The sequence below is a fragment of the Anabrus simplex genome, chromosome 8, assembly GCF_040414725.1.
Source record: "Anabrus simplex isolate iqAnaSimp1 chromosome 8, ASM4041472v1, whole genome shotgun sequence".
NCBI classification, from domain to species: domain Eukaryota; kingdom Metazoa; phylum Arthropoda; class Insecta; order Orthoptera; family Tettigoniidae; genus Anabrus; species Anabrus simplex.
The window spans coordinates 140368549-140383376 of record NC_090272.1 but is presented as its reverse complement, the minus strand read 5'-3'; the positions used below and the strand labels follow the sequence as shown (position 1 = coordinate 140383376).

Here is a 14828-nt window from a genome sequence, read left to right as displayed (position 1 = left end):
ATAACTTTAATTATGTGGTATTTACCGATAGGGCCAATAATAACAAATATTTGAGAATTAAATTTTAGGCCTTCCCCTAAACTACCATTTCACTCAGAGTGAACACAATTATTTATGGCCTAGATTGTAGCGACTTATTCCCCAACTTTATATACCGATTTATATACCGTTTTCTCGTGATGTGCGTACATACATACAGACAGACATTACGGAAAATTAAGACATGCATTTTTCCTTGTTACTGTGGTCACAACTGATACAGAAATATCATAGTCACGACTGATACAGAAATATCATTCTTTTTAAATTCTGAGCAATGTACAGATACTCTTATTTATACCGAGATAAATTAAAATTAGTCAGAATTGTCTCCAAAATGGCTCCTAAAATCTCTAGAATAGTTGTTATTATTGAAATTCTGTAATTTAGTGATCAAAGGCCAGCATGCTAACCATTCAGCCATGGAGCCAGACATTCGCGCACATTTCTCGCATTAATAAACGCAGATATTTAGTTTGAAAGCGGCCAATGAGCGACGGACTTCCTGCCACTGGCGTAAAAAAAGCTGAAATGGTGGGATTTGAAAACAAATATTTGAAGTTCCACAAAAAATAAGCTAAAATCGGGAGAAATAATAGAATAATCGGGAGGCGGGAAACACTGTCGAAAATCGGGAGTCTCCTGCCTAAATCGGGAAAGTTGGCAGGTATGTGCGTCATATTTTTGGTGACCTGAAGAATGACATTTCTGGACACTGGTTTTATTTGGATGAGGAAGTGAAAGAGTGGGTGTGGTTGTGGATCCGTCAGTGACCTACCTTTTTCTACAAAACTGGAATTAATCGTCTTGTCTCCCAGTGGGATAAATGTATTAAAACTTTTGGCAATTTCTTTTGAATAATACCATTCTATGGTCACATTGTAGCAGTTTTTCGGTTTTCATTTGACTGCCCCTTATATATTTACATTTATTAAGGAACCAACTTTCTGTACTTACAGTCTGCCATTAAAACAAGGTAATACATATCAAAATTGTATCTGTACAGTTCTATTAGTTAAGGAAATCTCTAATGTAAACAACTGAAAATTAAGATATAACTAGTCCGGTATTTCCATGCTGTAGAGATGGAGTCTCAGGATCTTGATGGAGCAGTGTTCTCCCCAGAAATTTTTGTCAGCCGGGTGGCAGGAATAAGTAGCCGGGTGGGGTTATACTACTTCAAAAATGAATGATAAAATTTCAATAAATAAATTATTTCCCTCTGGTTGGATTGACAATAATATCAGAGAGGTAAACATAAACTGCAAAACTGATTTCACTGTTATCGGTTATCACGAACAAGACAAAATAAGATATATCTTTTTCTACCATTAAAAAAAATTGAAATTTACTTTTAGCATGACGTTCCTTGAGGCCCAGTTGTCTGCAGCTCTTACATAATTGAATTCTGTTGAGTCTGGTCCCTCTAGTGAAATCAGCATCAAATTGTTGAGTGTGCTCTACTTCATACGATTCCTCAAACAGGTTTTAACTCTCTTCAAAGCCGAAAATCCCCTTTCACATTCAGCTGTGCTCACAGGTATGGACAGTCCAGTAGCAGCTAATCTTGCTAAATTTGGAAAATATTCCTTAAGCTCGAATATTGTTGCAAACTTCATCATTATTTGTTTAGGTCTTAATCCAATGTAGGACTCTCCTTGGAACATTTTTGATGCAACAGACCATTCCAGTTTAGTGCTATTGTAATTTATGACTAGAGGGTTTCCCATTTTAGAGTAGAAATCAAGAAGCAACTCAGAAGCTAACAGAACATAACAGTATCTATGTACTTGTTATAAATTATTGTCTTGAACATCACAACATCGACATCTGAATAAGTGATGTGGAAGTCTGACCATTCACCAGCAAGATGATGCTTGAGACTTTGAAAATGATTTCCTAGAGTGTCTTTAATTGTAAGACGCTGAGTTTTGTGGCTTCTAAGATTGGCTCAATTTCTGTCAAGTCAATATCTTGCGTTTGCCAAGCTCTAGACAATGTGCACAGAAGAGGTAAGATATCTGAAAGCATCATAATTGCAGCTAAGAAATTGTATGTCTTCATGCACTTGCTTATGCCTTCAGCTGTAATATCATTCCTTTCAGTGGCCTCTCTTTCAAGTGCAGCAACAACACTCACCATAGATCTTCTTAAAGACTGTACAGCAGCGTCATGAAACAACTATCTAGTATCACTGCCATTTTTAGTTTAATTTGAGGGCTGTCCATGATATTCTGGATTACAGTTAAACCAGCCATCCTGACTGAGGAATTTTGAAAAAAGAAAAAGTATTGTCTTAAAATGTAATTAAACTTCACTAAATGAGGCACTTCAGCTGCTGCCTGGGCACTAGCAAGTGCCAATCAGTGGTTAATGCAGTGACAGTTTACCACGAGTCCATATGTTTTCCCTGTTAGCAGTGTTGCTACTCCTTTTTGCTTACCAATCATGACAGCTGCCCCATCAGATCCTAGACCTACCAAATTACAAGTTTTTAATCCTAAATTATCAAGGATTTCAGTTAGTTTATTTGTTATGGTCTCAGCTTTACCATCAATGATGTTGCAGGTTGACACAAAACTAACATTAACCTCTTTTTCAAGTTGGTTGACATATTTTATGTACACAATAAGTTGCTTTAGTACAGAAATGTCTGTAGTTTCATCACACAGAACACTGAAATAATCTGCTGAATGTTCTTTAATATTTCATATCTAATTTCTGAAGCTATAACATCAAGTAACTCCTGCATTATTCTTCCTGAAGTGTAATTAGCATTGTCACCAATATTAAGATGCTTTAGATATGTACAACCCATAGCCTAACAGTGTTTGAGCAATTTTCCGTATAATGTAGTGTGTGGTAGCTTATTTCTTGCCAACTAATACATTGATCTTAGGGCTCCGAGAAAAGCATCTCTCTGTAAATTGTTTAAAATAAAAACTGATTTTTCTATTTGCCCAAATCCAATTTCTTCGAATGCATGTCTTTCACTTAATTTTGAACAAGAATCGGTATGCAGCTTGCTTTGTTCATGTTCAACTAAACTCTCCTTTCGAAGTCTTGCACATAGTATAGTCACCTAAATCACTTCCTTCTTCATCGGTTTCTTCAATGAACATTTTATGTATGTGAAACATAACATACCATTTTCTTTCACAACTAACCATGTAAATTGCTTAAACCAGTCATTGCTGATGCCCGATAAGCGGTGTTTAGAAGAATGCTTCACTTGTGGTTTTTCATTTTGAATACTTTCCACTTCACCAGATGAGCCAGCCTCAGCAATGTCTTTTTCGGAAATCTCTCCTGGTGTTGAGTTATTACTTTTACTAGGTTCTTTCTTAAAGAAACTTAGAAGGGTAGATGTTTGACTAGATTTCCTACTCATTTTGAGAACACACAACTTGGCGTCAAAGACACAAAGAAATGAAACGGGCAGTTCATTTAGGTAATTCCCGCCAGAGATTGAAAATAATATGAATATTCATGATGAATTAGAAAGTAAAGCACAAATGGAAAACACTGACATTAACAATAGTTAAAATGCAATTAAATCGGAACTATAAATCAAATGAACTCCATTGTTAGCAGTAGTAAATGTTAAAGAAACCAAAAGCACACCGAACAAACAGATTTGCTTCGAAAACAACAAAGTTGGTGACACTGAACACTAACACATACTCTATCGATTCGTATGTTTCATATTCGATTGTAGATCGATATTTTCCGTCAAAATGGCTGCCGTAGCAAATGCGCAATACCAAATATTGTATTCAAGTATTTGGTAAAACGTTGCGATGAGCTAGCGATAGAGTGGAGTCGAGAAAGTCGGTCTCGAGTTCTATGCCTGAAAATGGACACTGCTTTGGAATCGAGTCCATGGGAATACGCGTCGGCATCTCTGACTGTTCGTAAAATTACTTGTAACAACGAAACTAGCGGGAATAAAATCGTGATATAACGAAGGAAGTGTGTTTAAAATAACACTTAATGACTCCAAGACAACGATATGGTTCAATATATGCGAAGTACATACATTTCAAATCAAGAATAAAATAATGAACAAAACCCCAAACTCGGTTAAATCTTAACTTACGATAATCTCAAATATTAGTGTGGTATTTGCCTTACCATTTCATGAAATTAAGTATTGAAGGACTGAATGTCAGTAATTTCCCTGTAGCTGCTAGTGATATTGTTGCCCGGCCGAGCGGCTCAGACTGTTGAGGAGCTGGCCTCCTGACCCCAACTTGGCAGGTTCGAGCCTGGCTCAGTCCGGTAGTATTTGAATGTGCTCAAATATGTCAGCCTCGGTAGATTTAATGGCACATAAAAGAACTCCTACGGGACACAATTCCGGCACCTAGGCGTCTCCGGAAACCGTCCAAAGTAGTTACAGGTACGTAAAGACAACATTATTATCATCATCAGTATAACACTGTTAATGACTTCACCACGGTGACTGGGAGGATGCCGGTACCAAGCATCACATTGGGATGCATGACTGTAATAATGATGCTGCAACAGACAATCCTCTCCTATTTGATTCGTAAATGTATTTCTATATTGAGAGAATGTAGTTCGAATTTTGTGTTTTAGAACGCTAGTAATATATGACAATCACTATCTCGTTCTTATAATGGTCTCTAACAATCCTGGCCAATATTATACGGCGTATTTCTTCAATTTGTATTGCATCGTGCTTGGCCACTCCGTTGCTGTGGAGTGCCGTGTGGTTTGTGACGTCATACGGAATCGAGACGCGTGCTCGCATGCTATTCCACGGTGATCCAAGAGCCGCTTACGCACAACGCTACGTGATAATGAAGCAAAACACTTACTTAAACTCTAATGTAATTATGCTGACAACAATAAATTTTTATCATTTAAATAAACAATTTCACAGTATTTATATTTTAATTCGAAACAACCAACGACTCAACGGTGTGTTCATATTATGTAACTAGCACACATCTACGTTATGTTAGCCAGGCGGTCTGTAAGAACAGCTGGGCGGTGCGCCCATTAAAAAAGTCCTGGGGAGAACACTGTGGAGGTTTCGAGGATGAGAATCATGATTTTGGGGATGTGCCTCACTGGAAACAATAAAACACATTGTGCTAGATTGTCCACTTCATGCCTTCCCTGGAAGAGTGGAAGACCTTCATTCAGCAATGCATGAAGCAGTGCAATGGATACAAAATCTAGATCTTCTTCTATAGTCCAGTCTAAAGCGATGTAAATGCTGACAGTAATGAGAAGTTATTCGTATCTTCTGTTGCTGTGTATATATTAGCCATAATATAGTTAATCTAAGTGTGTTATGATGTTTATTTTATTTATTAATTTATTTTACTTCTAGGTACAGCATTTCTTGTAACAATTTCCTCATTTATCTTCATAATTTGTTACTTTCAATTATACTTCTAGTCTACTAGTATTTAAGTTAGGTATTGTTATTTTGTAATTTCTGATGGTTGTCATGTAAGCATCACACACTAAATAAATAAAAATAACATACATATCTTGTGTAAAAGAACTGAAATGTTAGCCCTGAAAAGAAAATGCTATGGGAAATTATCATTTTTAAAAAGTATATCAATTTGAAAATTCATATAATGAATTCATACGATACAACAGATAAAATCATTGTTGAAAATTCAGTAACTTAATTTGGTCATATTCTGTCATTCGTACTGCCTCAATATTTGAAATTCTTCTGTTTTGGAGTCATAAGGGTAGGTTATTCTACAGAATATTCAGAAGTCAAGAACTGACATTAGTATAGCTTGTGAATTTTGTGTTTTTTACAAATTATTTGCTACATTCTACAGTAATACTTACTTCAGAAGAAATTCTGAGAGGAACATATATCCTTGGCAGGTACGGAAATCATCCAATAATGTCTGTGACACTTCACACGAGTCTTTCAGAAAGCAGAACACTGTCACGAACATCTCCACTATCTCAAGAGGAGACAGCTCTTGGACCCTCTGCATATTCTCTATGCACAATGCCATACAGCCTTTGTCTATAAAGTCCAATTTAAATGACAATTAATAAAATGTGAGCACAATACTAATACATGGTTACATATCCAACATTCCCTAAAAAAAGAATCCCTTGAAAGAAAAAGAACAGCAAGGTTTTATGAAATTAATGTTCAGAAAATTTTTGGTTATAAAAACATTTAGAATGGGGTATAGGCTGTTCTGTGAAATTAGAAAAGAATAGCAATGTTATAAGTTACTCAAGAATTGAGGGCATTTAAACTACAGGTATTTGTGAACAATAACCTAGTATGTTTCATGAATATATGCTGAGATATGAAGTTTGATATTAAGTATTTAGAAAATTAAACCTTATGTTCTTTCAGATCTTTTTCCCAGTTACTCAGAAACCTGACTAATGTGGATTAAGTCCAGTTTCAATGCTGAGATTTTCTGTGATGGTTGATAATGTGTGATGTATATATATAAAGATGTAGCATTAAGACGGACCAGAGAAATTAACCAGACATGGTGCTAAAATCCCTGATCTGGTGTTAGGAAATGAACCCAGGACCCTCTGAACTAAAAACCATTCATTCAGCCAAGGAGCTGGATGGAAAATAAATGCTTATGGCATACCTGCCAACTAATAGAAATTAAAAATAGAAAGATTTTTTAATTCATGGATTTCATCACATATATTGCTCCCACCATGGTCTAGGTGAAAAAAGGACAGGATAAAAGGCATACATACCTACAGTTACAATGTGAAATAACCTTTAACTTAAAATCTTAAACTAAGAAAACATACGAATGGTTACAAGAAAATGTACCTAATCATTCTCATTTATGACATATATGAATAACAATATTTATATCACACTGACACACGCAACAAAATGCATAACAGTTTCTCTTGTTAGACAGTAAAATGAATGGAAATTTATATGTAACACTGAAGACTTGGAGATAACGTTTGTTATATAATTTTTGGCCATAACGTAAAGAGAAAATACCAGAAACATTCACCAACACAACGCCCTGAAATACATTAAACTAATTAAAATTATGCACTGAAATACGTAAACTACCACATACAAAACACTTCAGTATGTCTCATACATTAACATACAACTTTGACAAGGGGGAAAGCATAGAAACGCAAGAAAAAACACCTGGCCTACAACTCCAATGAAACTACGGACAAAGACGATGTTAACAGTGTGCGAACCACCCAATAACAAACTCATTCTTTCGTCCCGATTAACTGAGTCGCTAATGGTTATGAATTTCATGTTTTTGGTCCGTATTGAACTGAGAATAATATATAAGTAATAATAATAACAAGGTAAACATTTCCACCTTTTCAATACTAAAATATATTCACAAAATTATAAATTACACGGTACTAGTTTCGACCCATCTAGGGGTCATCATCAGCCGTATTGGAGCAAAGATCACTTTTGGCGAAATCCTAAGAAAATGTTATTTTAAAGAATAACAAGTGAAATGAGATGTTATTATGGTAATAGTTAATAATACAAGGAATATACATACTAAGAGGTTTTTAACAAAGAATAAAGTATAAATGGAGTGTTGTAAAAATTATGGAAATCAGTAAGTTCTTGTATTGTAATGACATATATAATTATATATGGCTTAGGAAGAGGGCTTAAGGTGGGGCTGAAGGGTGCAGGAGAAAGTGTAATTGTCTTGGAAAAGTACCTCTGATTAAATTTAGGATTGAGTTTAGGTTGGCTGCATTATTGTTTCTGAGGAAAGTGATAAATAGATCGAAGAGTATGTTGGGTTTCTCTGAGATTTCATTGAGATTATGACTGGCATTAAAGTATTGGTCTAGGTGTATGTAGTAATTTTCCATTATGTTGAGTAAAGGGCCCTTGTTTCCTAATACGAGGATGTCAATGTCTTGTTCAATATTGGTGAAATTATGGTTATAATCTTGCATGTGTTGGCCGATGGCTGAAAACCTGTTGTATTTTATTGCGTTAGTGTGCTCGTGGTATCTGATAATGAAGTTTCTCCCGGTTTGCCCGATGTAGGTTTTTTTTTACAGGTGGTACATTTGATCCTATAAACTCCTGATTTTAAAAAACTGCTGGTCTTGTTGATGTGTGAAGTATTGTATAAAACGTTCATGTTCTTATTGTTGGTTTTGAAGGCTATTTTAATGCCTTGTTTCTTAAAGATGTTGGTTAACTTGCAGATATCATTGTTGAACGTGAAGGTGGAAAATGTTAGAGGTTAGGTTATTTCTTTTTTTGAGGGTAGTTTTTGGGCGATGTTTGTGTTTATTGATTATCCTTTCTATAAAATGATTGCTGAAGCCGTTGAATTTTGCGATTCCGCGGATTGTGTTGAGTTCGTTTTTTAGATCTTTATTGGACATAGGTATGCTGAAGGCTCGGTGAACTAGGCTGTTGTATGTGGCTCGTTTGTGGGACTGGGGGTGCACTGAATCTTGGCGAATGGTGGAGGCTGTTTGAGTGGGTTTTCTGAAAATTTTATAACTGAAAAAATCTGAGTTTCTAGTGATGGTTAAATCTAGAAAGTTGATTTTTTGATTTGATTCGGATTCTAGTGTGAATTTGATATGAGGATCAATATTGTTGAGTCTTAAGAGGGTGGTGGGTGCGTTAATTGATTTCTCATTCATGATTACAAAGACATCGTCGACATATCTGGCCCAAAAGAGAATGTTTTCGAATTCGTTGTCAATTTTGGTGTATTCGAGGAAGTCCAGGTATATTTCTGCTAAGATACCTGAGGCCGGTGACCCCATTGCCAAACCATTTTGTTGATATATGACATTGTCAAAAGTGAAGAAGTTATTGTCGATGATAAGTTTTAATATTGTGATAAACTCTTGTATCTCTAGTTTGCTTAAGTGGCTGTTTTTGTTTAAATTGTTTATAATTATCGGAATTAATTTTGATACTTGTATGCTTGGGTACATGTTTACAATATCGAAAGAGTGGATGGAGTGATCCGGTTGCAAATTGAACTTGTTTAGTTTTTCTACTAGCTCAGATGTGTTTTTAATAGACTTTTTGGATAAGAATTGATAATTTTTTCTTAAGAAACATTGGATGAATTGTGATATTTTGTATAAGGGGCTCAGTCTATAGTTGATAATTGGCCGGATGGGAATTCCGGTTTTGTGAATTTTGGGAAGAGCTTTAGCAGTGGGGAGTCCTGGGTTCATATGTATGAGTTTGGATTTTTCCTGTTCGGTAAATAAAAATGAAGTGTTTTTAAGAGTTTGTTTAAGTAGTTTTTGAATTTTTTGGGTGGGGTCTTTTTTGATTATGGAAAATGAGCTGTCTGTGAAAAAGTTTTTTGTTTTTTCAATATATACTTTTTTATCCATGATAACTGTTGCATTGCCTTTGTCAGCTTTGGTTACGATGAGTTCGTTGTCTTTAATTTTCTTCTTGAGGGCGTATATGCGCTTTTGTTCAGCAATTTTTTCTCTATTATTGAGGTTATTTGCGGGGTTGGTTAAATTGGGGAGGATATCAGTCAGTTTCCTTTTAACATCGGTTCTAACCTCATTTTGCGTGTCTTCCGGCATTTTGCTGATGGCTAGCTCTGATTCTGTGATCATAGTAGCGGCTATGTTGAGGCTGTTCAAGTTTGGCCAGTTGTGTTTCGGTCCTTTGGATAAAGTTAAGTGTTCACTTTCACTTAAGGGCGTGTTAGATAGATTTACAACAGCTGGATGAAACTGCGTACGATCGAACGTGTTACTATTGGAGTTTCTAGTTTGTTGGTTATGTAGTTGGCAGTTTTTTAGCCTGTTGAGTTTATTCTCCAAATTAGACTGTTTTTTGGCTAGTTCGTAGAATAATTTGTTCTCTACTTCTTGATAGAATAGTGTGCATTGTGCGTTTGAAAGTAGTTTAGTCGCTGCGAGGTGAGTGTCGTATAATTTCTGATTCAAAAAAAGATTTCTTCCTGTACAAGAATTTAATTTCGTCTCTTAACCATATTTTGTTTGTTTTGTTTTGAGTTTTGATGGTTTGAGCTGTAACGCACACACGCTGCTATGGTGATAGAGAAACACAATACACGAAAGCGATGCATGATACACTGGCGAAATAAAGCATCAAATAAATACGCTTGAAAATGAGGTTGCGTAAATTACACAAGCACATAAGAATTTAACCTTTATCCTAGGGCAGGGATGGCGAACCTTTTTCAACTAGTGTGCCATTTTAAGTCTGGTTTATTATTCTCCACTGTTGACTGTGCCACTTGTTATTTTCCTTTAAGAAATGGCTACAACCTACAACTCCCTCCCATCCACTATTTCCTTTCCAAATTCCAATTATTTCATAATATTTATTCATTTATTTATTACTGATTTATTTACTTTTTAGATATCTTGTAAATACATTTGTTTTTGGAATAAGTTACCGGTACCTCATATTATTTGTAAAAATATAAATAATAAGCTCCCATTGTAACACACTTCGTCATTAAATATTACTACTGGGCGAGTTGGCCGCGCGGTTAAGGCGCGCAACTGTGAGCTTGCATCCGGGAAATAGTGGGTTCGAGCCCCACTGTCGGCAGCCCTGAAGAGGGTTTCCCATTTTCACGCCAGGCAAATGCTGGGGCTGTACCTCAATTAAGGCCACGGCGGTTTCCTTCCTACTCTTATGCCTTTCCTTTCCTATCATCACCATAAGACCTATCTGTGTCGGTGTGACGTAAAACAAATTGTAAGAAAATAAATATCATCATCGCCATCATCTTCCTTCCAAGTATTGGGCCATGTGACCCGTTACGGTCTTGCATTTTACTTTTTGCAAGACTTGAAAGCAATCAAATGTCCTTCCGACGGGTTGCTAGCCTGAAGGAAGTAAGACCATTGGTGGGGCTGCCACCTCTCAGCTAATGGACTAGCTGAAATCACAGCATTTCCTCCATAATGGATGTAACGGTTATACCGCCGTGACTCTGTCAACAGGGCTGGGAACAGGTTTTTTCATCTCGGGAAGGTGAGGTTGGCATTTGGGCAGGAGAGGTTATGTCATAATCATCATCATCATCATCCTTCCAAGTACTGGGCCATGTGGCCTGTTACGGTCTTGCATTTTCTTTCCATCGCTTCATTGGACGTCCTATAGATCTCTGTCCTCTTGGTTGATAGCGTAGGATCTCCTTTGGTAGTCTTCCAGATTCCATCCTTTGAACATGACGTTTCCAGTTTTCTTGGTAATCATAGATGTAATTGATTACTGATTTCACATTCAGTCCCTTAAGCACATCTTCATTTCTTATACGATCCCATTTCGTATAGCCTGCTGTTCTGCGCATGAATGTCATTTCACGTGCTGTAATTCTGGAAATGTCTTGAGTTCTTATTGTCCATGCCTCACTGCCGTAGCAAAGCGTTGGTCTGGCAGAAAATAAATATTAGATATAAAAAATCAAAAATAGGAATATTTCCAATTGACTTCACTTCCTCCTTTAGCTTAATTATCTTTCCATGTTGTCGTAGTTCGTATGCTCAACAATTTTACTTATTTCTCCCTCATCACATCTCCACAAGAAAATCGGAAAAGGGCCGATGACCCTAGATGTTAGGCCCCTTTAAACAAGAAGCAAGCAAGCAAAATCGGAAAAAACAGCTATCCTCGCTTGTAAGGTGACATCCGTGCTTTCACCAAAACATACTGCGTACATCCAAATTACCTTTCAATTGCTCCGAAACTTCTTCACTCAATCTTATTATTCTATCCTTGACAGCAGTTCAGCTGGCTTGCATTCCTTTAATTCTGTTAATTATTTGTGTTTGTTAGGAAAGTTCTCAAATAATGTGTCTGGCGTCAATAAGACAGTTTATTTCAAGAACTCGCCGTCAGAAAGCAGTTTCCCATGCATGCTGTACTATGCAGTAAGACAGATATAACAGCCACACTGATATTCCTCGGATGGAAATGTGATATAAAATAATTTGTTTATTTTGTGAAAAGTTTGACATTTTGTGAAAGTTCGATATTTTGTGAAATGAACTCTCTTTCTTCATTTGGCATCGAACAAACATTTGAATGATTAGTCTCGAAATGGCGCTTTACATTAAATGTAGAGAATACAATTGTTTTCGAATGCAGGCAATACATCTTTCTATCCGTCCGAATTCCCTTGTCCTTTTTTTTTGTTTTGTGTTTTTTTTAGGCACTGAAAACATGTTTGCAAGGTCCGTATACAAAACCACCAGAAAACGACACTTATCTCATTTGAATTTCATACCTATCAGTGTAGCAGTGTTGCCATATTGCACGTCCGAATAGAACAAGTATTTCGATTTTCGATATTTATTTCTTACACGTGAAACACTATAAGATATGCATTGTCTGTAGTACAAGACGTATATAAAAACATCATTATGTCCATGTGGCGTGCCACCGAAATCATGTTCGCGTGTCACCTAGTGGCACGCGTGGCATAGGTTCGCCATCCCTGTCCTAGGGGAAGAGTATTGACTGTACTGGAGGTTATATTGGTCAAAAATAGGAAGAAGTAAAAATAAATCAGAAAAACGAAGACGAGTTAAAAAATGGAAAGTTTCCGGGTAAATCGGAAGGGTTGGCAGGTATGCTTATGGGTTCTCAGGATATCTTATTCATAAGTTGATAGTAACAAACATGAAAATAACAAGAATGATCACTAGTAAGAACAAAAAACATGCTTTTTAAGCTTTATATAACAATAAATCTTGTTAATCAGAAGCAATGGGTGCTCTTCTTTCAACATTAGGGCCATGTAGCATAAAAAATTCCAAGGACAGAGTTCATAAATGACAGGCTTGAATGAAGAGGGTAGAGAGAAATTTAGGAGATAATCGACTAAATATAAATTTAGAGAGGTAAAGGAGAATAAAGGTGACTTCTAAAGTAAGAACCAACCCTGTAGTTTTATGCAAGTGTTGATATTGTGATCATAGCCATGGGACCCGTAAGTTTTACATGGAGTCCCATCCACAGGAACAAGACCAGTGCTGCCAACACAAAAATATTTTATCCGCTAAATTTTAGTTAAAAATCCGCTAAATTCCACTAAATTTTGGAAAAAATCAAAATAGCATATACCAACTTTTTCATAGAGGAAATTAATTCGTTACTCACAAGTTTTTGAACAGGGTGTCATCATCTTCTCTCGTGTAGTTTCATATGAAGCCATGGTATCATGCCTTTTCAAAATATCTGATGCCAATTCATGATCACTGCAACTCTTGTTCACTCGTTTCAATCCTGCTCGTATGGTAACCAATAGCGGTAGACATTCAAGATTTTTTACCTAATACAATTGGCTGAGAGCTCTTTCAACAACAGCATTAGACCAAAATCCTAGCTCTTTCAGAGCAGGCAAAGAAACTTCCCGTCAACTTTGCAGCTCACCAGCACGGCACATAAGGAGATTTTCAGATTTATTTCAAAAGTTTTTTCACTTTCGTCATAGATTCCATTGTTGTTGTAGTATAGTCTCCACGACTGGAATGATTTATTGATTCTCCAACATTTTAACAAAGAGGGTTATTACTGTTTCTCCTTATGATAAAATATGATATTGTTACCGCTGAAAACTGTTAACAGAAGTTTAAAAATCCGTGAAAAATTCTGCTGCCCACTAAAAGGAAATTTTGTCCGCTGTTTCATATAAAATTCCGCCAAATTTAGCATAAAATTCGCTGAGTTGGCAACACTGAACAAGACTTCTTATTTTTGAAACCCACATGCTTTGACCAGGACTGGAATCATGGCCACCTTGTTGAGAAGCCAATGATAATACCACTTAGCTATATGCCCATGACTTATAAAGTGAATTTAAAAAAGCAAAATAATCCAAAAGTAACATGCACGAGGATTAAGGACCACAATGATTCTAGCTTCAAAATAAAATAACACTTCAACATAGATGTGAAGACACTTTATAGTGGTTCCCTCTTGAAGTGGAGTAGTGTGGCTCTTCACAAAAGCTGGAGATATTTGCACTTTAAATCAATGGACATTGTTAATACCTAAAAATCTTCCAGTATTATGAACTGTGAAAATCTAAATGAAAGGAAATAACGTTAAATAACTACTTCTAACACTGTTACCTGGTCTGGTAAGAAATGGTTCATAAAAACTTACTATGGATATAGCTGACTACCGGCTGTGTGAGCCCATGACGAGATAAAGTCATGAGAACTTCTGCAGCACTTTTCCTCCACATGACATTATGAGGAAGACACCAACTGGTAATGGCTGAGAACAGCAATGTGAGATCATCCTTGCGTGCAAGTTCTTCAGCAGGAGAGGTGTGGCTGCACAACCTCACCAACAACTGCAGAGGAAACAGCAACTGTCTTACACAAGAAACTGTATATATATGATTTTTTAAAAAGGTGAAAACTGTGATTTCGCACATTACCTGGACAAATATTTTTTGAAGCAATATTCTTCTTTCTCTTGGTGTGAATTCACTGCCTGTCTCTGCAGTGTCTGGATTCTCAATATCAGGAAGGTCAAAGAATAAATATAAACATTTGACTAGAGTTGATGGTACAGCCACAGATGTCATAACCTGAAAGTAAAGGAATATGTAAATTTTAAGTGTTCACATCAATAATTAAATTTACAATACTGGAAGAATGTTACTCCTGAATTTTCCATGCATATACAAAATATTTTAAATTTAAATATACGTTCAAACAGTGTAGCATTTACTAATGAAAGTGATTGTACCTAGGTATAACGCTTGTGCCGCTGAGATTTTGAAATA

General features: G+C 36.2%; 1 protein-coding gene across 1 annotated transcript in view; it reads right to left on the bottom strand.

The window, feature by feature from the left end:
• bchs (WD repeat and FYVE domain containing 3 bchs) overlaps positions 1 to 14828 on the bottom strand; it is a 478767-nt gene that overhangs the window by 433377 nt on the left and 30562 nt on the right. The window contains exons 4-6 of the mRNA XM_067152491.2: positions 14478 to 14630; positions 14198 to 14390; positions 5887 to 6073 (exon numbers count right to left, since the gene is read on the bottom strand). Of these exons, the coding sequence (XP_067008592.2) occupies positions 5887 to 6073; positions 14198 to 14390; positions 14478 to 14630 (533 nt within the window). The remainder of the gene's footprint in view (positions 1 to 5886; positions 6074 to 14197; positions 14391 to 14477; positions 14631 to 14828) is intronic.